This window comes from Lingula anatina, chromosome 4, assembly GCF_051362555.1.
Source record: "Lingula anatina isolate TDL-2025a chromosome 4, LinAna3.0, whole genome shotgun sequence".
Lineage (NCBI taxonomy): Eukaryota > Metazoa > Brachiopoda > Lingulata > Lingulida > Lingulidae > Lingula > Lingula anatina.
Genome location: NC_141770.1, coordinates 25,977,970 through 26,005,726, shown reverse-complemented (window position 1 = coordinate 26,005,726; position 27,757 = coordinate 25,977,970). Strand labels below are relative to the sequence as shown.

Genomic DNA, 27,757 nt, shown 5'->3' with positions numbered 1-27,757 from the left:
CCCGGCTTACAGTTGCCGTCTGCAACTTGGTAGCCATGTCAAGTATTTTCACATCAGACTGGGCCGCAGTTGTCATCTTCGTCATAACACTTGATAGGTTTCTTTTTGTCTGTTTCCCGTTCAAGACCAGTTTCATATGCGCCAGAAAGACTTTTTTCAAAGCGGTAAGTATTTGACACTTGAAGTAATGATATCTTATCTTTGTCATTTAGGAATTTTATCTGATTGTGCCAACTTGTCTATGAAACCATGTAACCCTTTTGGATTGTCATATTTATTGCTATTATAGTGCTAGGGGACACTCTTCAGGCCCGTAGCCAGCAAATTCAAAAGAGGGGGTTCTTTTTCTGAAAAAGTGGACCTTTTACAATGAAACTTATGTGTACCTAAAAAAAATGGACCTTTTCCCTGACAAAAGGGGCGGTTCTTTCGAACCCCCGAACCCCCCTGGCTACGGGCCTGCTCTTATAAATTAGTGTTTTAATTAGTGTTTTAATTAGTGTTTTAATTAGTCTTTTTGGAGTACCAGTATGTACCGTCAGTCATGTTAGATATGGTATCTGGAATAAAAAGCAATGTTTAAAACGATTGACATTTGTGAAATGATCATTTGTAAGCAAAAGCACGTGTCATTGAAGGTAGGACAACTTTTTGACCAACAGTGTAAGTTAATTAATTATTTTCTTTTCACATTGCACGACCTCAACCCTCAGGCTATGATTTTACTGAATGAAATATAACTACCGGCTCCCACAATGCTACAAAAAACTGTTATTATATTATGAACCAATTTCTGAAGCTGACAATTCCTTCATTTTTGCAGATGATTTTTGCCGCAACAGCAGCATCTGGAGCCGTGGCCTTTGCAAGCATAATCTACACCGACGCCCCGTGTGTGATAGCCGTTCATGAATACCAAGAATGGCAAGAACGCTTAGGGATTGTAACAACAATACGCATCACCGGAAGAGCAATGATGTTACTGGTCATTACCGGAATGAACATGAAGATAATTCATTTCATCTGGGCTCAAAGAAAATCTCGAAAAGAACTTACATCAGGAAGAGGGGGCGAGAAAAAGGCAAAAGAAATTATTAGCACTGTTTCTTTGTTGGCTTCGTCTCTTTGTTTTCTAATTATGTGTACGATAGCCTTAGTTAACATGGTTGAAATAGCATATATATCAGCGGGATCCACTGATTGGTCTTTGATCTATCTTCATTATGTTAGTAGAATTGCTGAGCTGTCATACCATGCCTTCAATTTATTGATATTTTTGATTAGTGGTTCAGAGTTTAGATCACAGTTCAAAGGGTTATTCAGTCGTAGCACAACCAGTGTAACAACTTAAAAGACATTTAGAACAAATGATCCGCGAACTAACTGATCCGCCGACTAAATATGGCCGACCCCGCTTAAAAGCAAGCTGCTTGATTCCCTGATGGCCTTCCCACCTCGACACGTGCATTTAGACGGGTTAAATCTCGGTTCCGAGCTTTAATTGCTATGCCCATGCAGCGACGGTGCGTGTGGAGGCGGGAGCCCATCAGGGGTTTAGCGGCATCGCTTTTTACTTGGTCTGTCATATCAAATTCAAGGATCAGCTGTACTGAAGTGGCTCTTACATGTAGTGACTACTAGCACGATATCTAATAAAAAATTCCACTTAAGTAAGTTAGAAATCTGACCTTGGTAAGTGCAATCTACTTGTACTTGCTTTAAATGTTGTTTGAAGGTTGTGCACATGTATACTAATGTTGGAAAGTTAATGGTGAATAAATTAAGTCACCAATAATTGGAAGAAAAAAGCAAATTATTATCAAATGAGTAGAGCAAGTAATTGTTTGTTAAACATAGGGTTTCCAGTGTAAAGATCGTTTTTGCATTCACTTTTCCACAGATAATGAAGCGCATGCGCGGTTACCATATCCGCTGGCCGTGGGTTCATGAAATTTTTTTTTTTTTTTTTTGTGTGATACATAATCGATCACAGACTGTATTTTTGTCATGTATTTTTTTTTTCATCGTACGTACCTGTACACTAAAACCGTGCTATCCAGGGATGTTTGAAGAAGTCCCGACGCACCAGAAAAGGGAACAAATAAAGAAGAATAAAGAAATACAGCTGCAAATGCCAAACTCTCTGTTATTTTATTTACTTATTATTATTATTATTTTTTTTTTTTTTTTTTTTTTTTGCCTTTTGTTCACTTTTCCTTCCCCAAGTTTACTGCTTACACTCCTTTAGATTTTCTGCATCTTTACAATATTATTAGTTGATTATATATTATATTATTATGTGATGGTAAGTCCATTATCTTGTATTGTGTAATAACGTGTCAAAATGAGAATGGATGAACAAAAGTAAACTAAAATTAAATGGAAAAACAGAATTCATGGTCATCACTCAACCATACTCAAAACACTTAGCTGAAGGACTATCTCTATTGGATCTGCAATAGTTGGGGTTTCTCCTCATGCAAAAAACATGGGGGTGTATTTTGATACTACTTTAAACATGGACAAGCAGATAGCCAATGTGAAAAAAATCTTGTTTGTATCACATAAGAAACATCAGTTCCCTACGAAATAATTTAACAGATTCTGCCACTGCCACGGTCATTCATGCCCTAGTAACATCAAGGCTTGATTACTGTAACTCCTTGCTCTATGGATGCGGCATAGAAAGAACAAAGAAAGTCCAACGCATTCAAAATGTATCAGCACGTCTTCTTACCCCACCCTGAGCTTCAGAGATAACTTGACACTAACCTCTTCACAATAGCCTATCTTCATCGTGTCAAGTTACCTCTGACGAAAATAGTTTGACCTAGTTTATATAAGCCAATCGAATCCATGTTTCAAAATTTTTCACCAAAAAACGCTGATTGGTTGACCGTCAATCGGCAATCCTCGGCTGATTCCGCAAGCTCCATACTAACAACATAGTTATTGTCGAGTGCGGAGACATTCGAGTAGTTCCGAGTGCATAACCGTACACAAAGAAAGCATGGAGTATATCGGAATTGAAACCAGAGCAGTTTGATGCCCTGCATAATTATCTACTGAGGGATGATGTATTTTGCGTGCTGCCCACAGGTTACGGCAAGTCCCTGATATTGAGCCTTATCTTTGATTGGTCCGGATTTGAACAAAGCGCGCTTTGACTCGTTCGCGTTCATTGGCTAGATCGTTCAATGAGTCATTGAGTGCGGGCTTTAAATTTGATTGGCAGGCGGCGGAGGCAATCGAATGTGGTCAGAGGTAACTTGACACGATGAAGATAGGCTATAGTGAAGAGGTTAGTGTCAAGTTATCTCTGAAGCTCAGGGTGTCTTACCCGAACTTCTATAGAGAATCACATGACAGCAATATTAAAACAACTTCACTGGCTACCTGTAAACGCCCGGATCTTATTCAAACTTTTAACTCATGCTCATGCGGCTTTTTATGGACTTGCACCAGATTTTATTTGTGAACTTGTATCTCATTACACACCAAATCATACCTTAAGATCTAAGGATCAATTATTACTAAAACCACAGAATATTGATATTGGATTTCTGTGAATTTTCTATTTAACTGAAATTTTCAGGGAACAAGTCTTATTGTTTTCCCACCCGGGCAGCCTACGGACCTGACTGAAATTAATGCCTTACAAAGGCAGTTTCAGGGAATACAGTCGTCCCACCTGAAAAAAGCAGATAGAAAAGAATTTTGAAACTTGGAGTGATTCTGCTAATCTTTCACATTTTTACCTCGCGAGGCTGGAGCTATGGACTTAGTTCAGCTGTATATTCAACTGTCTTCGTTGCCCATTTTTGCGATGAATTCTTATAAGTCAAAATGAGATCTTCAGATGCAATTTCGGTCCGTGTATGGCAGGGCAAAGTGATTTCCATTTCGTCAGAAAATGAAAAAACGGCCGTTTTTCATTTTCATTTGATAGAAATGGCCAAAATGTAGTGGAAAATGAAACTCAGTTTTCGTTTTTCCATTTAAAATGAAAAATGGAAAAACGGAAATTGCCCTCGTTTTTTATATTTTACTATAAAATGCAAAATGCAATATCGACAGATCCCCGATGTGATAGAAAATATAAATATCGACCGTTTTCGTTTTTTTTTTTCTAATGTTTAAAAGGTGAAATAAATCATAAAATGCCCTTTTATCTCTGTCTTTGAGGAAATGACAGGTTCGAAAAGTGTTCATTATTCAATTTTCGATTCGAATAGAAAAACGGAAGTTCGTTCGTTTCTCTGATTTTCATTTTATGAATGAAAATGGAGAAACGGTCGTGCAGACACGCAGACAGAGAAATGGCAGCCGCTGCAAGTTTATAAGTTATTGGTGATTAAATTCTGTCAGATAAAGCTTAAATGCAATGAATTAATTTTATAAATAATGCAGAATTTGGGGATTTGCTGTTGACGTTGGTCTTAAACTTCCACCTAAAGGCATAACAGAAACTGAGATCCATTACAAGTGTGCACAAGAGAATTCAACTTTGTGCAACAGACAGGTATATTGCAAACAGTGCATGTGCCAGCTGCTTGTATGCTGAAAATATATTCTAATCAGACTGTTTTAATCCTCTATCCACTGCACTGTAATCTATCTTTCATGGACAATTAGGTTTTAATGAAGTATTTGGTTATTATCATATTTTGTTGTTGTTTATTGTAGATCCGCTGATTTGTAGATACACTGAGAATAAAATCGGAGTCCAAGTGACTCCAAACTTGGAGTCCAGCAGTGGTGCCTAAATTAACTCCGAATTGGAGTCAAGTTGACTCCGATGGAGAAATGCCACCCCAGACCCCACAGGAGGGTCACAATTGACTCCATTCACACATCCCTTCATCCCTTGATTTATCTCTACAAAAGAGTCACCATGACCCCATATTAAGGAATTTTTGACTCCTTGGTACATCATGAACGAAAACGACAACAATGGCGGTAATGGGAGAGACAGTGAGTATCGTTCACTTCAGTTTGATGTGTCCCGGGATGGGTTCGAACCCACGTCCGCCCTTTCCAGAGGCGGACACCCTAACCACTAGGCCATGCGGTCACATGTGTTGTTGAAACAGAAATAACAAACAGTTTGTGTATATATATATATCAATGAGTGAGCATACCTCTCCACTGACATGCATTGGTGGGTCAAACCTATAACCTGGAAACAAAACCTGCTGATCTATATACCAACATATCACATAATGGGTGTGGCAACTGAAAGCCCGGGCCAGTAATAAGTGCAGGAGTTCTGTATGCAGAAACACACAGAAAACCACTTGTTTATGCATAAAGCCAACTTTGGCCAATAAAATAATGTTTATACTGACAAAGGATGATGTGAACTGTTCTCTCCACGCCGTCTGACTGATTTTAGAGTCAGATTGACTCCATGAGAGCCAGGGGGTGATTGACTCTGATAAGAGAGTCTAAATACTCTGGTAGTGGGGTAATTTGACCATTATTTAGGAGTCAAATTAACTCCATGAGGGTCAAGGGGTGCTGGACTCTGACTAGAGAGTCAAATGACTCCAATTTTATTTTCAGTGTAATATAGGCCTACCATTTAGCTTCAACGGCACGATTAAAAACTTGAACAATTTGTTTTTGTTCTCATCCTTGATCAGTCTTCCTTTTTTAAAAATCAGTCTTACTGTTTAATGATTTATCGCAGCAGGTGTTTCCTCTTATTTGAAAGTTTGGTCAGAAAATGCTGATCAGTTATCTACGGTCAAAGGGCCGAAAGGGAGTAGGGGGCTATCTGTAAGCTATCCTAGCCGTAAGCAAATTTTTAAGAGAGAAAAACCCACCAAAACGGTTGTCAAAGGCCAGAAAGGCGTCAGGAACATTTTATGATTAAGGGGGGGTGTGAAGGTTAGAGACTTTCTTTTAAAATAAAGGTCTTAGCTTTTTTATTCCTGTCATAATCATTTAATGTACCTTCAAAACATCTATTACATGTATGCTTGAAACACAGCTCCAACTTCATCGTGTGACGTAATATTGGGATTTTGGGGACAAAAACACCATTTTTAAACACCTGATTTTCTCAGGTACCTGGACAGCTATAAACATGCTTTTAATGGTATTATTACACATGAACAAAGTACTACAAAAGTGAGTCAGGGATTTTTGTTTAGAGACTTATTGTTGATTTTATCTATAAAAACGTACGTGAAATTACATCAAAATATTAAGGAATTTTCACTTTTAAAGTCAATAAATTGGAAAAGAGAGGATCAATCAAATTTTTTTAAAAAGCGCTTGTAGTGCATATTTTTCTTAATAAGCATGGTGAATTTGGTCTCCCTCTGGTGTACAGGTAGACAGTTATAGCTCACTCACTCACGCGCACTGGTAACGTTCGTTGTTAGCGATTCCGCACGTTTTAAGGGGGTCATGTCGATACTCCCCCGCACCGATAATCCCTCTTAGTAAATTTTATGTATTATGAGCATCGATACAACCCCACACCGATAGATTCCCGCACCGGTACATCCCCGCACCGATACTTCCCTGCACCGATACTCCCCCTCAGTATCGAAGCAATGGTGTGGTGGAGTATCGGTGCGGGGGAGTATCGGTGCGGGGACGTATGGGCATGTAACCGTTTTAAGTAACATCACATAATGCATTGCATCTAGAGGTTTTTTTTTTAATTTTGACAGACTTGCTTTACTGCCTAAGATTATTGTACGGGCTAGGAAGTCAAGACCTTACTAGATGATATATGACATTCACTCCTTCAGAAGATTGATACAATTTTATTCTTGGTACAGCTGTATATCAAATCCATATCTTGATGTCCCATTTTATTTCATTTATTTAATTTTTTACTCTTTTATTATTCTAAATTATTTCTTTTTAGGTTGGTGAACATTTTAGGTGGCGGATATAGGGGGTATCAGGGGGATCCTGACCCCCCCCCCCCCCCCCCTTCGATTTTTGAAAAAAAATCACACCAATGATCCCCTCTTGAAATTAGAATTTTGACCAGCTGAATCATAGTTCTAAACCATACCAAATGGTACCATTTGCCCTCTAAAATACCAAAATTTTCGGTGCCCTTCAGCGGGCCCTGAACCCCACGCCAAGGAGGGGGGGGAGGAGAGGGTCGGCTTTGCATCCGCGGACATTTTTTTAAACATCTTTATTTTCTTGAAAGGTTAAATATTAATATATTATAATGTTATAACAATGACACGCTCACCCGCGGACTCCCCCCGCCCTTCAAATAGTCCTGGATCCACCCCTGTATTTGTTACTTGATTAGTTGCTGGTTTGTACAGTAACAGCAGTAAAAACTGAAACAAGAGAGAATTCTTGCACTTATTTTTCCTTCTATGTACAGCTTATTTTTATCAACACGACGAATATTTGAGATTGTCCGTCCCAACGCTCGTATTGCATTAAAAAAAGAGAGTCAAACTCAAGATGCAAATGTGTGGATTTTTATAAAATAAAATACCCCCCCCCCCCCAAGGTTGCATTAAAGATGTTAAGGAAGAGGAAATACGTGTAGTAGATGTAGGTAATCTGCTTATTAGTTTGTGATTACGTAGGCCTACATAAGATAATAAAGCAAATGCATTGCGCAAAGGGCCCTGTATGTTTGCAAAAACTAATTCAATAACTTCTTTGACTAAGGTACAATAACATTCAAGAGCAACAAGACGCAGTGGTGTAAAGATTTTAACAAACATTTTATTAATTTATCCAGTGTTAACCACAGAAACAAAGCTACAAAATCTGTACAGCTACATAATTGCTTTGCCCAGTCGTACGTACCAGTACTTAGTTAAAAGAACTTCAATTGAGGCTATACCAACACTACAGTCCAGGCGACTTAATAAACATTCAAATTTTTCTCTCATGATAAAAATTTCTTCTTTCTATCAAAATCTTGTCACAAAAAAGTCCTTACAGAAACAGATCCAACCTTCATCACTTCTTCACTTAGACCTAGGCACTAACCTAGGGGCCTATTTCATATTTCTGAACCACACACAGCGATGGCGCATTGTTTTTCCATAATTGTCCAAATATTTTAAAATATCTGAAATTCCTTAATTCATTCTTCTTGAAGTTATTTACTAAATCTCCGAATACTTATACAAAACCAGGAATAATCCTAGTCTTGTGAAGTCAACCTTTCAAGGGCTGCCATTTTTCTGTCTGTGTGTCTATATATACTTCCGTTTTCCCATTTTTATTTCCAAAATGAAAATCAGAAAAACGAACTGACTTCCGTTTTTTCATTGAAACTATAATGGCAAAAAATGAACATGCTTTGATATTTCATTTCTTCACAGAAGGAGAAAAGGACGTATTTTCTAATATATTTCACTCTCTTGATATGGGAAAACAGTGGATGTTTCTGTTTTCTATCACGTTTGGAAATCTGTCGTTTTTTGTTTTTTATGTTATAAAAAAGCGGAAAAAACGAAAAATAATCTCGTTTTTCCATTTTTCATTTTAAAAGGAAAAACGAAAAATCGAGGTTGATTTTCCATTTCATTTTGACAATTCATTTTCTGACGAAATGGAAATCACTTTGCCCCGCCATACACGGACTAATCTCGCCCCCCCCCCCCCCCCTCCCAACATGCAGCTGTTTGGTCCTAAACATTAAGTGATCAATGGTATCAACAATGGCATCCTCAGCACACAACTGAAAACTGTTATTAAAATCATTATTAACCATACCAAACTCTTATCTGACCAGAAAAATTTAGAACACGCAATCTTACAAACTGTGATCATACATTAAATTTGAACACAATCTATATGTACACACATTTATACTGTATTTATAATAATATTTGAACAAGAAATGCCATATATCTACAGTCAATATAAAATACAACCTCCTACAATGAATACAGAAGTTCTAGTAGTATAAAAATATGCAAATTACAATTTATATCATGATAAAGTATATATTGCAAATTTCATATGAAATTAAATAGATGTGCAAAGAAAATAACGTGATCTGAGTTAATGTTCATGATAGCATGTAATGGTGATTTAATCATCTCATAGACTATCATAGACAAGACATGAAAATGTTCGGCCAGAGAGCGTGAGGTAGGGCTTACATTTTATCAATATGAGTGAAAGTCACAGAGAGGGTTAAAAATATCACGCACAACAAACAAAACGTGTCCTTCCTGTTGTGCAGGAATCTGTAGTTCCACAAAAAACAAACCGAATGTATGTCACACTAGAGGCGGAATGAGCAAGAATGCCATCGGAAATACAATTCTTTGTGATTTTCTGGATATTCGAAGAGCATTCTAAAAATTCCGAGTGCATTCCAAATATTTTTACCCATTCTTGTGGCATCCCGAATGTTTTTCTCATGATAAAAACTTTCGAAGTGCATTCCAAGTGGAAAATTATCGAATGGCATTTGAACAGTATTCTAACTGCACTATGACTGCATTCTCAATGTTCTCACGGCATTCCGACAGTATTATATACATTCTCTTAACATTAGACGAAGATTCGAAATGGCAAGTGACTTAATACCCCCGTCACACTTATTCGGAATCAGCAGGAATGAAGAAGAATGAGCCTGAACGAAGAAGTTTTAAAATTCGCACCACATTCGGGAAAAAAATTCAAATTGACCTTAATTATTGTAAGAGTACCCTTGGAATACACAGAAGGCGCTTGAATTCGCCTGGAATGATGAGTGCACTTTCGACTGTATAAGCTCTCAAAAGCAGTTCGAATGTAATTGGAAAACTAGGAATATTTATAATGCTGTAAGAAGGCAGTAAGAATATCTAGAATATACTTTGAACGGCGCACTAGTGTAGTTCGATTGCTGGCAACATTAATATTTCAGCTCATCCGAGGCACATTCGAAACATTCTGGCGGGAAATAAAATCCCCGTCACACTAGAGGCGGAATGATTAAGAATGGCGTCTGAAATACAATTCTTTGTGCATTCCAGGATATTCGAAGAACATTCTAAAAACATTCTAAAAATTCTGAGTGCATTCCAAATATTTTTACCCATTCTTGTGGCCTGCTCGAATGTTTTTGTCATGACAAAAATTTTTCGAAGTGCATTCCAAGAGGAAATTTATCGCAATATCCCTACAGTATTCCAACTACATTCGAGCTGCATTTGAGAGGTAGTATACCTGGAATGTGCGAGAATCATTCCAGGCGGTTCGATGTGCATTCTTAGTATTCCAGAGGCATTCTTACAAAGCCGTAATATTTTATGATAATTTGAAATTCCCTCCCGAATATGGTACGAATTTTAAATTTAGTAATTCCGGCTTGATTCCTACTGATTTCGAATAAGTTTGACGGGGGCTTTAAGTCACTTGTCAGTTCGAATATTCCTTTAATGTGATCAGAATGTTTCGAATGCTGTCGGAATGCCGTGAGATTATTAAGAATGCAGTCATAGTGCAGTTAGAATATTGTTCAAATGCCATTCGATAAATTTCCACTTGGAATGCACTTCGAAAGTTTTTGACATGACAAAAACATTCGGGATGCCACAAGAATGGGTAAAAATATTTAGAATGCACTCGGAATTTTTAGAATGCTCTTCGAATATCCAGGATCGCACAACGAATTGTCTTTCCGACGGCATTCTTGCTCATTCCGCCTCTAGTGTGACGGGGGTATTAAGCCCCCGTCACACATATTCGAAATCAGTAGGAATGAAGCAGAACCAGCCGGAATTACTAAATTTAAAAATTCGTGCCATATTCGGAAGGGGAATTAAAATTAATTAAAATTGTCATAAAATATTACGGCTTTGTAAGAATGCTTCTGGAATGCTAAGAATGCACATCGAACCCGCCTGGAATTATTCTTGCCCATTCCAGGTACATTACCTCTCAAATGCAGCTCGAATGTAGTTGGAATACTGTAGGGATATTGCGAATGTAGGAATGCACTTCGAAAGTTTTTGACATGACAAAAACATTCGAGCCGGCCACAAGAATGGGTAGAAATATTTGGAATGCACTCAGAATTTTTAGAATGCTCTTCGAATAACCTGGAATGCATAAAGAATTGTATTCTCGACGCCATTCTTAATTATTCCGCCTCTAGTGTGACGGGGGTATAAAATCCCGCCAGAATGTTTCGAATGTGCCTCGGATGAGCTGAAATATTAATGTTGCCAGCAATACACTACACTACACTACACTACACTACACTACACTAGTACGCCACTACACTAGTACGCCATTCAAAGTATATTATAAATATTCTGACTGCCTTCTGGCAACATTATAGATATTCTTAGTTTTCCAACTACATTCGAACTGCTTTTGAGACCTAAAACAGCCGAAAGTGCACTTATCTTTCCAGGCGAATTCAAGCGCATTCTGAGTATTCCAACGGTACTCTTACAATAATTAAGGTCAATTTAAACTTTTCTCCCGAATGTGGTGCGAATTTTTAAATTTCTTCATTCAGCCTCATTCTTCTTGATTCCTGCTGATTCCAATTAAGTGTGACGGGGGTATTATCTACAGGTGTATGTGTTGAGAGTTTGGGCTATCTTGGACGATTTGCCCTCATTCGTATTATTTTTCCATGCATTTATGAAAAGTTTTGTTATGGATAACACGCACTGATAAGCTAATTTCGTAAACGAGCTCAAGTTGTCTCATCCGGTAACTGTGACTTATTTTGCCTTATTTACATACGACACTTAGAAAAATATAAAAACGTGAACTTGAAAATTATTATTAATTTTATCCATTAATGAAAACATTCGGTAAAATATTCAAAAATCAAAACTTTAGATCATGAAGCAAGTTTTTAAATAGTATATGTCCCCACTTGATCATGTTAAAGTAAATAATTTATACCTACTGTGGTCAGACTGCCAACCGTGGCTGGGCATTACAAAATAAAATGTCGTATGGGCTGTCACTAAGTCCGTGCACTGACTGTCTTTCTTGTAAAAAACTCCTTTATCTGTGCTCTAAACTGCGAACCACTGATTAAAAAAGCCAGTAAATTAAACGCATGATATAACAACTCGCCAACTCTACCAACGTAAAAAAGATTGCCCACAAAAAAAGGTATTCGTACACCAGGCACATATCTTATCAAAACCATACTTATAACAGATGTCGTACACAAAATAAGGAAAAAAAGAGACGAAATCAACAGAGACACGGTGCTTATTACTTCCTTGTCCTTATTTCTCTCTCCAGATGTGAGTTCTTTTTGGGATTTCCTTTGAGACCAGATAAAATGTATTATCTTGATGTCCATTCCGGTAATGGCGAGTAACATCATGGCTCTTCCGGTGATGCGTATTGCTGCTACAATTCCTAAGCGTCTCTGCCATACATAATATTCCTGAACAGCTAACGCACACGGGGCGTCAGTGTACATCAAGCTTGCGAAGGCCACGGCTCCAGATGCTGCTGCCCCGGCAAAAACCATCTGCGAAAGTGAAAGAAGTGATAGTTTCAGAGACTGGTTCGTGGTATAAGATTTTGGTACCTGATAAACGCCTGGGCCCGGTTTCATCAAGGCTGGATAGCGCTATCCTATGGATAAAAATGGCCGCTATCCTCTAGATAGAGCTATCCAGAGGATAGTGCGTTTCATCAACAGTGGATAGCGTTATCCTGGGCTGGGTTGTATGAAAGCTGGGGCCGGTTTCACAAAGCAGTAGTTAGTTAGCGATCGGTAGTTAGCCTCTCGCTAGTTATAGTGCCGTTTCACGAAGCAGTCGCTAGTTCTCTCGCTCGTTATTGTCTCGTTGTTGCCTTGGATATTTAACGACTGGTCAGACCAGTCGCTAACTCTAGAGTTTCATCGTACGCATGCATAATGAGTGAAATAAAAAGGTTGCTTAGTTACCGTTGCCTGTCGTTTGTCAATCGGCAATCCTCGGCTCATTCCGCAAGCTCCATACTAACCTCGGATGTGATAGGCGGAGAAATATGCACCAAATCCATGCATTTTGTCCGCCGGAAATGCCTTCTCACTCAATCGATCATTTCGCTCATAAGGATGGCTGTCAATACCCCTGAATTTTATGATGCTTTACAGTTTGCCAAACAATGCACTAAGATTGACTTTGATTTTAAAGATAAATAGATACAGGCGTTGAAAGAATTAGGTTTAAATTAGCGCGAGGTTGAAAGTAGTTCCTTCCCAACAATCAACAATCAAATATGGCTGCCTCCGTATTACGTCCGAGGTTATTGTCGAGTGCGGAGACATCCGAGTAGTTCCGAGTGGTCGTTTGTCTTTGTATCCAATATGGCGACGACCTTTCTTGCTATCTGTACCGTCAGACGGCAACGTAGACTACGACGTTTTTATGAAAGGCAGAATCTATTAGAATATACACACGATGATGCAATTTACGAGAGGTTGCGCCTAGCTGTGACAAAAAGAGCGGCAAAAAGGTGGTGGAGATCCTTTACGACGACCTCAAAGCAGACGTTCTTATGCATTTCCAGCCACCAAAAATTGGAGAGTTAGTGCTTTCGTGTCACTTTTACGCAAGAGTTCCACTTCCGACAGACGGTTTCGAGACTACGGCGAGTAACGAGAGAACTAACGACCGAACTTTACGACTGAACTTAGCGATGAGTTAATGACTGCTTCGTGAAACACCCCTCGAAAATCGCTAAGTTTGCTCATTAGCGAGGTAGTTCAGTAGTTAGTTGTTCTAACTAACTACTGCTTTGTGAAACCGGCCCCTGTATAGCACTATACGCCGGATAACTCTATTGACCCATTAGAGCCTGCGTCATCAAAACAAACGGCAGCCATACTGGAGGGAGACCGGAATCGTCTGCTGCGCATGAACAAGCCATGTCTGTAGTTCAGTTTTCGTTTTCTGTATTTTTTTTCATATTTAACCGAGCAAAATGATGAATTACTGCAGGGTATTTGATCGAGAGAAGGTAACTTACTTTACAAGCGTTCACAGACTGCCTGCAGTGGTAAAAATCCATGGTGAAGGAACTAAAACCATAAACGGAGGAGAGACGGCGAGGTGGCTTTGAATCAAGACTCTTCGGAAAAGTAAAGGATAAAACTAATTTATTTAATAGCAAAGAATGAAGAGCCAACTGTGCAGATTTACCATAAAAGAAAAAACAGTAGAACACCAAAGACCTAGGTGTGTACGTTTGGGGCGCACGTATATATTTAAAGTAGTGCCCAAAAAGTGTGGATGGAGAGTGTGTTAATTTGTTAAAACGTGTGGAAATACCCAGGGTTTCGACTTTTATAATGAAGACTCACCTATTGCCTTGGGTGTAATTTGTTATCAGTTACGGTGCTCTCTAGATTTTATCGGCTGTCACCTTCCTCTTTTATACCTGGTTAGCATTATTCCCAATTAGTGTCAAGGCTATATTTGTACTGTACACAGCTGAGCTGGGCCAATTAAATCAATTACCTGTATGAAGTGTATTTGGAAGTTGGTGGCTTAATTTTCGATTTGGTGTAGTGATAAGAGTAATTTTATTTTGCAAGTAAATTCTACCTCAGGTGTAATTGACATATAACTTTAATAACCTCATGAAATAATTTTGCACTTTCCTCTGTAAAAATGTTAAATTCTGCTCCTTTCAACTGTAATGTTGTAAGTTATAATATGAATAAAAATCACTGCATTGTTGTATTGTTATCTTTCTACTAATTTAGATTTACATGTAGGAAATTGATCAGGCATTTCCCACCAAGCCACACTGATTGGGTGCAAGTAAATTATTAAAAAAAAAAAAGAAAAAAAAAAACGGAAGCTTTTGATGACAGATACAAAAGGCAGCTAGATGACACACAAGGTAGAAGCAGCAAAAATATTCCTAGATCTCTGTGACCAGCTGAGGAGACAGGATCTGAACATCAGGAGAGTGAAATCCAGTGCATGACAGGAGTTATTTAATTGAAGCAACACTCAGAACTCAGCATTTCATGTTCACTTTTATTCATACAAAATGTGCACTTTTCCCATATGTTTAAGCAAATGGTTGCAGAAATCAATTCATGAACTGAATTATTATTTTACATTGGACATCATAAATACATGATTGTGAAAAATGCCTTGCTTCTGTGAATGACTGAATAATAATAAAATCCTAACAATGTTGCTTATATGAATGGTTGCATTCATGGTGAATATTAAACTCTCTCAAACAACAGTCTCGTTACATGTACTTTCTAATGAACCAAAATGAAGTACAAGAATGCTGAAATAATTTAAAAAGTTGATGATGGTATAGAGCAAATGTTCTGCATACTATACTTCTGTACTGTATAAACAATAGCATCTGAAAATCCCCAATAATAGTTAGGCTTTACATTAAAAAAAGAGAACAACAAATACCTGATATTGCAGTTTTAAAGTAAATTTAAAATACATGAATTTTGTTCACTGAATACCTAGCAAAATATTCTCAATGCAAATGGTATATAAAATTTTATAAAATCAGTTTGATACAATACTTTTTATGACAGTAGATGTATTTTGAAAACTTATTTACAACACAACTCACCAGCTTTATTTTGATACAAAGGACACGTCTTTTTCATCATTGACATAGTTTCTATTGCTCCATTGATATCAAGTGTATAGTCCCATGGCAAATTCCCATTCTCTAAGTCCAACTTAAACTGAGGTTTGAGGATATTTGTAGTGCCTAACAAATGCTTCTGTGAATGACTGAACTAATAATAAAATGCTAACAATGCTGCTTATATGAATGAACAACAGACTTGTTACATGTACTTTCTAATGAACCAATATGAAGTACAAGAATGCTGAAATAATTTCTGACAGCTTCACGATGTAAAGATAAGTCATAACTAACAGCAATATTTCATGTCATAAGACAATCATACATTCTTCCTTGAATCCACAAGGGTTTATCCTAATGATCAGCTCAAATTTTTTTATATCTATCCTTTATGAAAACAGTTGCTTCTATTTATGGTTAAACTTATGATTACACATTAAACTCTCTCAAACTATAACTGTTATTACCCAATGAACAAGAAAAATGAAGTACAAGATAACTGAACTATCTTCTGACAACACGATGTTGGGTAAGTAGCATTTAGTAGGATTTCACGTTTTTAGACTGTCTTGAGTTCATATCGGTCGATCCCGCTGATCAGCTGAAGCCTCAGCTTGTACAATGTATATATCCTTTTCCCTTTGGTGTCCTTGATCGTGATATGAAGTTTACTTTATTTTATTTGGTTTACCTATATTTACGCTACTATTCCCCGTCGTTCATTCCCTCCAGCATGGCCGCGGGACTAGTGTTACGGAGCAAATATGACGTCACTGTAATCGGTTAATACAGTGTGTAAATGCCCTATACGGTGTATAGCTAAACGGTGGATAAATATGCATTGTATAAAGAGCGTATAAACAGGCGGATAGCTAAACGGTGGATAAAATCACTATACAGTGGATAATTGCTAAGAACAACCTCACTTTGAAGATAGTTGCTATGAACAACTGGGTCTATGTCCATATTTGGTTACCCATCAGGCACTGTTGCTAAATAACTTTACTGATAAAACAAATCCAAGAAATTGACAATAGAATAATTTCTTTTGATATAGATCTATTATTCATTTTTATGGACTGTTCATCTTTGTTTCAAATACAAGACTTAATTGTTGCAATCAAACACTGAAATGAACAAAAGGAACTTGCAAACACTTTGAGCTTACAAGTCCACAGAAGTCAGTATACTTCAAATGCATTGTAGTTGAAAATTCATTTTAACTTGTAGTGTCAATTGTTGTTCATGAATAATTTTACATGTGAATATTATATTCTAAAAGAAATGTAGAGAAATTACTTTACATTATTTACTATTTTCAATTTTATTATTTATTTCACAACTTGTGCATTATGTGCTGATGAAAATGTACCTGTAATACGTTATTTATACAAGGGTATCACATTGAACACAATAATTGAACACATTGCTTTTCAATTACAAAACACTAACGAATATATGATTACAGTTTGAAACGGTACACAAATAATCTTAATCTGGATCAGTACTTTTATATCTACATACTGTACCTGTATATGTGAAATATTAATGTTTGTTTGAAAAGTTTTAAAATATATCCCCTGGTTGCTGGTGTTGAGGTGGAAAAAATGTGCGCAGCGTGGACACTTCCAGGCCACTGGGAGACAATATTTGTAAATCTACCTGAAAAAAGAAAAGAAATGAATATAGAGAATAATGTGAAAAGGGGAATGGGGAGGGGGAGACAATAATTAAAACAATAATAATGGTGAAAGCATATCATTTAAGCAACATTTTCATTTTTTTTCAAAATAGTCAAATGTTCAATTTGCATCTATGAGATAGAATATGATAAGGTGATGAAAATAAAATTTAATTAATATATTAGCATTTAATTCCGTCATGTTAGTCTTTATTTACTTTGCAGTTAAAAGGGGCCTACTTTTTAATAACCAAATAAAAAGAAAACAAAGTAATTAACACATTCCCAAAGTTTTAAAATGGTAATAAACTTTTAATTTAGTAATTACGTGGTTCTGCAATGATTTCGTTATTTATTAAGAAAGTGATTATAGTCTATTAAGGCAGAATGCATTAGCTGTACCTGCATAAACATTGCTTGCACATTCAGTCACACTGAAGAAGCCAAGGTCATGGCCGCAAAAATGGCCGACTTACAAAGTTGAACCACGAACGCTGCAGATGTTGGACGTGTTATTTACGGTGAGCTCTTAATATTTATGCCTTGAATATGTAATAAAGATCAATACCTTTGTGGTCACATATAGCCTGAGCATTCAAACTGTGGTAATTCTTTCTGTTCACTAATGCAGTCTCATTCAACGTGGGCGCCGTTATCCTAATGTGAGTACCGTCCACACAGCCACAGGCATAAAAACGCAAAGCAATGAGAACTTGTTCCCTCACCGAGAGAGAACAGCTCCTGCCAGTCGCAGGCTGCAGTTTCTCTTCCAACATTCTCTCTATCAAATTAATGCCTTCTCTGCCAAAACGAAACCTTGCACGCAGTTCAGAGTCACTATAGCTGTCAAAGTCAAATACTTCTCTTCGAAAATTCCTCTCTCTCCTCTGTCTAGGTGGATTATACTGCTGAGGATTCCTGTGGAACCTCAGCAGGTACGCCATTTTTATCCACTGTATAACTATTTAAACGACCTCCCTGAGACGTATAACTTTAACCGACCGTTTAGCAGATTTATCCGCCGTATAAAGTTGTACGGCTTTCATACAACCCGTATAAGTTACACGGCTGATTTATCCAGCGTATAGTGCTATACGGCTTTCATACAACCCAGCCCAGGAGATAAATCAGCTTATTCTGAGGATAAAGTTGTCCGCTCGAAATAGGTGGGATAAATCTGCTATCATGCTGTCAAATCATCAAAAATGGCGAACCTGCTAATTGCTTTGGGAGTAAATCCTATGAGATTTCACAGGCGTAGAATGATTAGAAAGAGAATTTTAGAAGACGTCTGTTTGCTTTTTTAATGCTTAAGTGATGCTGAATCAATAGATTACATAACAGACTTTATCAAAGTTGACATGGCGCCTGCTACGAACAGAACCCATGCAATTTGTGAGAGACCAATGATCTTTAATTTTACTAAAACATACCTTTTAAATCGATGAAAAAAATTCTACACTGCTATTGACAGAATCTGCCAAACGTGCCAAGTCAGCCATTTTGTTAAAAAGTATGTCACGACCTTGCCCTTCAACTGCAAATTGTAACGGCTATTTCACAATCAGACGTACACTTTCGAAATTGAGCATGTTACATTGCCTCTAAGTATTATCAAAACCAATCTAGTGCCCACTCTTTGTCCAATCTGATAGATGACACTTAGACGAAGCAATCAAAAAATTTTTTTTGAAAATCGGTCATAGATTGGCAAAAATATACTAATTTGAATACCCTAAATACAGCCGTTTTTAGTTGTTACGAAGGGTCACTGGAGTTGTGTAATAATTTCATGTAGTGGATATGTAATTTGGTATTGTAATTTATTGCATTTAGTTTGACTAAAGATATCAGTTGTGAGGTATAATGTTGTTTGAAAATCAGTTGGACATAATATAGTGTAACATATGAGACAAAAGCCATTGAATGTTACAAGGGAGCTCTGTGACGGATTTTTCTGTTTTTAAAGCTATTTCAATACATTAAAATAATTACTGTGTCCAAATCCATATTTAGTTCAAAATTCCAACAATCCAAAATTGAAACCACATTTTAACACAAAATTTTGTAGCGTCCGTCCCCCTTGTAGCAAAAGGATAGCAGTTAATCTTTTTTTTAAACCACACTCAGGCACTTATGCATTTCACTACCCATGATAAAATAATATACCTAAAAGGCCAGTAATACAACACACTGTGGATATACCATTTGATTAGTGGTCAAATGTAGCGTCCGTCCCCACCTGTAGCGCCCGTCCCCAATTTGTATTTTTCGCTTTATTAAGGATACACATGCTGAAATGGATTTTAATTAAGTATATTTTGTAAATACTCACTATAATCTATCTAATGTAGCCAAAGGTTGTCACAGACGCATTTGGTGCATTACTTGTAATGAATAAATGGATACATTTAAAACAATGTTATAATATGAAACAATGTTGTTGTTTTTGTTGCTGTGAAACAACACAACAACACTTGAGACGAAGTGACATCACTTGGTTATAGTTTGGACTAAAAAGCCACAGTAAACTTTATCCAAGGTAATAGGTTGTAATGAATTTTGTGCATTTGAGCTTGGAACAATGATGGAGCAACATTTATGTTTTTATTGTTGCTGAGGATGGGTAAACTAAGTCAAAGTAGAAAAAGAAATGCCATAGAAATAGATGGCATAAGTGAAAGTGCTTTGAAAAAAAGAAAACGAGAAAAACTCAAGAAAGATCCCGAACGTTTGAAAACTGCCAGAGAAAAGGAGAGACTTAGAAAGAAAAAAGAAGAGAAAAGAAGAGACTTAACTTAATGAACCACCCAACATAAGCAAAAGCTGAAAGAGCAACGGAAACTAATAGAATGAGAAAATTTAGAGAGAAAATCCGAGAACAAACAAAGATCAGTGCTTTATCAGAAGCAGGTAAAGCAAGAGAGAAAAGAAAAAAAAATACTTTCAGCCCAAAGAGAAAAAACAGAGAGATGAAACTCAGTGAAGAAGCTTAAAAGAAAGAGGTCATGAGGGTTAAAGCATGGAGACTAAGGGTTCAGTTACAAGATAAAACACCACAAAGTAAAGACTCAAGCCCGTTTTCATCTTCCTCCACTGAAAAGAGAGCCTTGAAACAAGCAAAGAATGCCCTTCCGAGGTCACCGAGCAGAAAAGCTAAAATTGTAGAAAGGCTAATAAGATCTCCTAGAGTAAACAGCATATTAGAACAGAAAGGAATTATAGCAAGCAAGGAAACAAGCAGAAAGCTGGAGATGGGGGAGATCCTTATGCAAAGTATGTCAGAGCATATAAAGGAAATAAAGTATAAAGGTACAGCATCTGCATCTCAAAATATGGCGTGCAAGGTTTTAACATCAGTGATAAACAAGAAAGGAAAATACAGGGTCAAAAAGAAACTCAACAAGTCAGTGGGAATCAGAAGAGGTGTGGGGAAGACGGGCAGTAAATGGTGGACAACTAATACAAGGAAAATAAGAAATCAGACCACACTACCCATTTTCAAGGTGTGTGTCAGTACGCATTTCACAGCATCATACCCCGAACAAATTTTGAGTGGTTATGCAATACTTTCCGACCCCACTGAGAATCATCACTATCACATTGCGTACAAGGCAAGAGCGGTGTCGCGTCTGATACTTCAAAGCGCGTACTGATACACACCTTGAAAACTGGTAGTTTAGTCCGATCTACCGGTAAATTCAGGATCATTTGGTGCCGAGTCTGGTAGTTGGGTAGGCCTGAATTTGTAATACTTCAGAAAATATCTCTGGATCCGCTTCTGTTATTGATTTGTAAATTTGTTGTCGAACTGTTTATTCCTTTTAATACAGTTAATGTTTTGGAATGGGGATGTAAAAATGACATGTTTTGGTGTAGCGTCCGTCCCCAAGTGTGTTACATACCAAGTCATGAAATTTTAGCACTCTTTCTTAACATGTTATAGTCATTCTTATGGTCAGGCCTTTGTCATATCAAAATAAGATTTCAAATCATTGATGGAATCCCCTGATTTGATCTTAATCACACAACATTTTATTTTTATTTGCAAAAGAAATGTGGCCATGCATCATGAAACCGCACATTTTGGAAAAAAATAGCTCACAGTTGATTGAAATTTTGAGGTTTTCATTGCATGTACAATTCATGTGTATAAAATTATGCTTATTAAAATAAATATTTTCCAATTATTATGTTTTATTCATCATGTGAAAGTAACTGACTTGTAAAAATGTAGCGTCCGTCCCCTGTTTGAGACCATCCAGTCATTTTAGTGTCAAACAAAAACAAAGAGAAACGGTGCAAAAACATTTGAAGGGATTATGCCCAAGATCTATACCAATGTCCTACTGATGTTCAAACCTCTGTTTGGTGAAGTTCATATTTGGTCGAAAGTGGACCATAAAGTGTACATCTGATTGTGAAATAGCCGTAAACATTGCATGAGGCACAACTAATGCAATGTGATGTAGTTGTGACTCTGACACTAAAATATCCTGTAGATATTTTCCCCATTATTTTAATGAATGTGCCATCTTGAAATATACTGATAATATTGTTTATTATGGGTAATTTATTTTCCAAATATGGTATAGATCACTTTTTTGTTAGCAACTATCATGGCTATTATAATGTTTATAGCAACCAACTGCATTATGGGAATGTGTTTTACCAAATATGGTATTGGATTAATTTTTATCCACTGGATTACTATCATGCTGTTTATCCAGCCTTTATGAAACACAATTTTATACAGAGGATAACTATACAGAGGATAAGAGATTTATACCTTGAATAGTGTTATCCATAGGATAGCCTATCCAGCCTTGATGAAACCGGGCCCAGATGGTGTAAGTTTCTGCATATTATTGGTGGATCTACGTGCATGCTGGGGCATGTATCACTAGCTTCGGCCCTTCCCCCACCCTCCAAAAATGAGTGGACAAACGAGACAAAAATACTTGCTCCAATGTCTATTTTAATAACGACAGTGCAGCCTGATGAAACAGATACAGCTCAACAATATGGAAACTTACTGAATCTCACTTCATAATTCTCAGTCAGTTTGCAAAATATGGAATGAACTGTCAGTATTAAGCATTTGATACGTCTTAAAATTTAAGAGATTTTGTTTAGACGAAAATAAAAATATTGAAGTCAACTTAATCGTAAAAGATCTGTCATTTTCTTTATTCTGAAAAAAATTGATGTCGTCAACACTTACCGACTTGAAGAGAGTTTTTCTGGCGCATATGAAACTGGTTTTGAACGGGAAACAGACAAAAAGAAACCTGTCAAGTGTTATGATGAAGATGAGAACTGCAGCCCAGTCTGAGGTGAAAATGTCTGCAGTGAATAACGTGTTGCAAAAGGCACTTGGGAGCCCAGTGAAATGTACTATCTGATTTGAATCGGTCACTATCCCTACCAATAATTCACTCAATGCTCTAAGCAAGTGCGCTATTCCAAGTGTGATAGACAAGGAGGACTTGGTTTCTGATCTTCTTTTCAGTTTTCTTTCGCCGCTAACAACAACAACGACGAGGATAATGTTGCACAAAAAGGACAACGGACAAAGAATATACACAGTATATATGTATACTTTTAACACCGCTAAAAAGTTTCCCCATTCAATATCGGTTTCGTAGACGATTTGAGACATGCGCTCCAGGCCATCTTGTATCAAACCGTCGACCGTCTCCTTAAACTCGACAAAGTCGCTTCTTTTTGCGCTGTTCGTCAGCTGAGAGCAATTTTCTTTTTCAACGCCCATTAAAACAATAGTCCTGCGCCTCGCGTCCAACATATTGGTGTAATTTAAGAGACATGATGAATCCATCGTTTTCAGGGCGACCTCTATAATGCTGATAGGCATTCCTAATGTTGGAGTCATTTGGTGGTACAATTGCCTTGTAAGGTTGAAGTGACAAGCGGAAAGAACTTGAATTCTTCCCACTCGCCGCCAAACAGGATTTTCACCAAACAAATTGTTAATTTGAAACAATGATAGTTGCATAATGCAAATGGGAATAATGTAAAACACCATAACTTTGACTTGGTGTTCGATGTAATAGTAGTTTCCGCAGTTTGCGCTGAATAAAAGATTAAGCGAAATGTGCCTTATTTATATGGCATGGCATGAATAATTGTAAGAATGCCTGTCATTGGTAAATATCATTAGCCTCTCATAAGCTTCAAGACAGCAAAATTCATATGCATGATGATAAAAATGAACATTCATTGATTAAATGTTTGGGTACAAGTTTATCTGCATAATAATAATAATAATAATAATAATAATAATGAGGATGGTGATGATGATGTAAGTCTTGAAAACGCGCTACACATACATCTCAGCTCTGCTTACAATAATCATTACATATTAAATCTAAAACTACAAAGTTTAATCTGAAACTAATAAAAAGTAAGAGTTTGAGAGTAAAAAGAAAAATAATACTTAACGTGCCGACAACTGGCCGATCATTGAGCATTCATTCTGCAACCAAAGCGATGCTTGTGCCTCCTTTCTACGACCACAGTGATACCATTTCATGGTCGCACAAAGGAGGCCGTCCAATGTAGAGGAGGTTTAAAAGAGGAGGGGGCACTAGAGAGAGTGAATACACACATGGTACTGGTTAGGATGGCCCCGAATATTCTCTGAAAGGATCATATGGTAAACCCAGAACTCTATGGTGACTCCCATGCATTGCCTGACATCAGGCAAATACGAATTCAGCAAACTAGCCGCTATGTGCTACATACCCGGGGCTTGCTGCGTACAACCTCATGTTCCAGGGACCCAAGCACTGGAGACGAAAACGTGGATGGGGTGCGACCAACTGTCACCAGAAAGGGTGTGGGTGGATTTATACGGCGTCGGCTGGCAATAGGCTACATGTTATACAGTAGTGAAGCCTAGAAATCACAAAGACGTGGGTCAGATTCGCTGTTTGATTTTAATAAGGTAAAGAGATATGAAGATTTCCACACTTTGTGTACTTATAATGTCATCTCTCACGTCTATTACCAAAAACGCCCAAATGTACGATATCTGTGTTGAATAGCAGAATATCTATGATACTGCCCTTGGAAAACACAGAGGTGTGACACGATTAACCATTACAAATAAAATATAATTAAAGACACACAATGAGTCCATCGTTTTCAGAGCGACTTCGGTCAAGCTGGCCGGAAATCCTAATGTTGCTGTCATCTGGTCGTATAATTGCCTTGTAAAGTTAAAATGACATCCGGACAACTCTTTAATATTACCCACTCGACGGGAGATAGGATTCTTACTAAATAAATTTTTATCTGAAAAAATCTGAGTTGAAAAATGCAAACAGGAAAAAATGTAAAAAAAAAAAAAAAAAAAAAAAAAGCAACATAGCTTTGGCTGGGAGTTATACGTCGAAGTATAGGAAATAATGTAAGGAAATTATGTGCCATTTTTGTGCTATTTGGCAATAAGTACTGGTTTAATCTTTAAGTAAGATATTTGTAAAACATGGTGACATATATGTTCTTGCTTCCCTGTTTAAAGTGAAGCTGCGACTCTGTCAACCCAGACAAACCGCATTTCTAGTTCTGAAAACTCAGATCAACATTAGGCAATGGATTTTGGGGAAGGGGGCTATTGAAGTACTGCAATACAAATTGAAAGAAAAGTAAGAGACATGTGGTGTACTAGGATTAAGGAATTGGGAAAAGGTTTCAAGATACCCAAAGAATTCTTTTTCAAAAATCTCTTAGGGGGGACCCCCCCCCCCCCCCCCCCCAAAAAGAGCGTACGGTCCTGCCTGCAATCTAAGGCTTATCAAGGCACTTACAGCTAATACTGTTGTCCCACCTTAAAGATGCAGATAGAGTAGAATTTCCCGTGATCTATGGAGCTCGGGTCTGTCTCATAATTTCGTGATGGACAAGAATGACAAATTATGTAATCTGTTTTCGTTTTCATGTTTACATGTTCCGTGCATAAGTGTGCAATAACAGGATGTCTCTACAGTTCCACACGAATACATTTATATAGGAAGAAAAACAATGTCTTAACAGAAATGGAACGCACAAAAATTATCAAATTTTGTTCTCTTTTTTCCTCGCCAGCTGTAATTGTTATGTCAGCTGTAATTGTTATGCACAAGAAGATAAAGTGAAAAAGATCGACGACACGATACCTTAAATATCACAGCGTTCCAAATGACAAGTTACTGACACCCTCTGACACCCTCAGTCCACACCCTCAGACCGGCTTGTATGTCATGGTCTGAGGGGATCCGAAAACTCCTTTTCACATTTGGCCTTGGGGATGTGGCTTAGCCAGTCACCTCCAAAAAAATTCACCACAATTTTCAAACAAAGACAAATCGACCACTATGCCCAAATATGCAATAGTAAACTTCAAGCCAACAGTAAAATGTCTCTCTTCCATATACTTAACCAAAAAATGTAAAAAGGCAACTTACGTTGATAAAATAACAAATTATGACACTCTATCAACCCTTGCTAAGCTACGTCTTAGCGACCGTAAACTCCACATCGAAACTGGGGCCGGTTTCACAAAGCAGTAGTTAGTTAGAACAACTAACTACTGAACTACCTCGCTAACGAGCAAACTTAGCGATTTTCGAGGGGTGTTTCACGAAGCAGTAGTTAACTTATCGCTAAGTTCAGTCGTAAAGTTCGGTCGTTAGTTCTCTCGTTACTCACCGTAGTCTCGAAACCGTCTGCCGGAAGTGGAACTCTTGCGTAAAAGTGTCACGAAAGCACTAACTCTCCCATTTTTGGTGGCTGGAAATGCATAAGAACGTCTGCTTTGAGGTCGTCATAAAGGATCTCCACCACCTTTTTGCCGCTCTTTTTGTCACAGCTAGGCGCAACCTCTCGTAAATTGCATCATCGTGTGTATATTCTAATAGATTCTGCCTTTTATGAAAACGTAGTCTACGTTGCCGTCTGGGGGTACGGATAGCAAGAAAGGTAGCCGCCATATTGGATACAAAGACAAACGACAGACAACGGTAACTAAGCAACCTTTTTATTTCACTCATTACGCATGCGTACGATGAAACTCTATAGTTAGCGACTGGTCTGACCAGTCGTTAAATATCCAAGGTAACAACGAGACAATAACGAGCGAGAGAACTAGCGACTGCTTCGTGAAACGGCACTATAACTAGCGAGAGGCTAACTACCGATCGCTAACTAACTACTGCTTTGTGAAACCGGCCCCTGGGCGGCACACCAGGCCAAAAACTGAAAGGTGCGACAGAATCTGTCGCCTGTGCACCCAAGGGGTAATTGAAGATGAATACCATTTTCTATTCCAATGCCCAATGAACAAAGCAGACCGAGACACCTTTTAAGTAAAATCTCAACCCTAAAAGCTGATACAAGGTCACCAGACAGTCAATTATGCCAAGTATTTAACAGCGCCATCAAAGATATTTTAGTCTCCCTTTCCAATTTTATAATAAAAACATTCAAGAAAAGAAATGAAGTGGTTGCTCTGCTTGGTAACTCTTAGCATATTAATAAATGTCATTGTATGGTCCCACTTTTGTGAGAAGTGACTCGGCAGTGGGACTAAACATGGCACATGGTCAAGAGTCACAGTATTTATACCTGTGTGTCTGTGTTATTTACTTATCCATTTCTTATGTAACTGTAGTTCTCCCTCTCTTGAAAGTTTGAACCGCTCCTTTTGTGTAACATGTGATTGTATCCATATGCCTCTCGCTTTTATAAATATGGTAAATAGGCTATATAATTACACCAAGGTTCATCTCACCAATAATTTACCTAGTAGGGTAGACCGGGGCTAAACGCCCAGTCGGGGTCAAACGCCCACCCGCTTTTTTTCAGGTATTACGTATAAATACGCGTCTCGTGATGTTTTGTTCACTTCCGATTTCCAGCAGACTAATCCTCCATGACGGAGATGACCACAAACTAAAAAATAAGCATTTTATGATAATTTGTTCATTTTTGCCTTGTTTAATGTTATTTAGCCTTTTCCTTAACATCAGTGACACCACATACCAAATGCACGAAATTCAAAAAACTTTGTTGGTGACAGATAGGATGGTATCAGACCTCCATACAAGATTCGATGAAGTCAGATTGTATAAAACCTTTCCCGCCGAATTTTGAAAAAATATACAAAATCTCACTTTGGGGCAAAACGCCCATGCTGATATGGGGCAAAACGCCTATAGTGGGCGTTTTGCCCCGATCACTGGGCGTTTTGCCCCCCTTTCGTTTTTAAATAAAAAATAATTCTAAAAAGATGCGGAAGTGTTCTTTCATGCATGTTTTTTTATTGTATATCATCAGTTATAACACTTATATGGGGAAAAGCCAAAGCAAGTGGCTGTACTAGGAACTTAATTTTGGAAGTATCACAGTGCCCTGTCGTAAAGAGTAGAATTACAGCTCATTCTGAATAAATTTGATGGGTATTTTTATTATCTCAGTACCCCAAAATATTAGGCCTATATGTTGCTTTTAAAGGCT

General features: G+C 37.6%; 1 protein-coding gene and 1 long non-coding RNA gene across 2 annotated transcripts; one reads left to right on the top strand and one right to left on the bottom strand.

Annotated features, from left to right (window-relative positions):
- Positions 1–12,372: 12,372 nt before the first annotated feature.
- On the top strand, positions 12,373–15,183 carry LOC147762673 (uncharacterized). Its single transcript, XR_015333952.1, has 2 exons — positions 12,373–14,156; positions 14,687–15,183. It is a non-coding gene; the product is annotated as an uncharacterized LOC147762673 (long non-coding RNA).
- Positions 15,184–17,074: 1,891 nt separating this feature from the next.
- Positions 17,075–18,290, bottom strand: LOC147762672 (uncharacterized). The gene is made up of 2 exons (XM_087011497.1): positions 17,808–18,290; positions 17,075–17,220 (listed from the first exon to the last, which is right to left on the bottom strand). Exons 1-2 carry the CDS (start codon positions 18,181–18,183, stop codon positions 17,075–17,077), a joined length of 522 nt encoding a protein of 173 aa, XP_086867623.1. The 5' UTR covers positions 18,184–18,290.
- Positions 18,291–27,757: the final 9,467 nt, after the last annotated feature.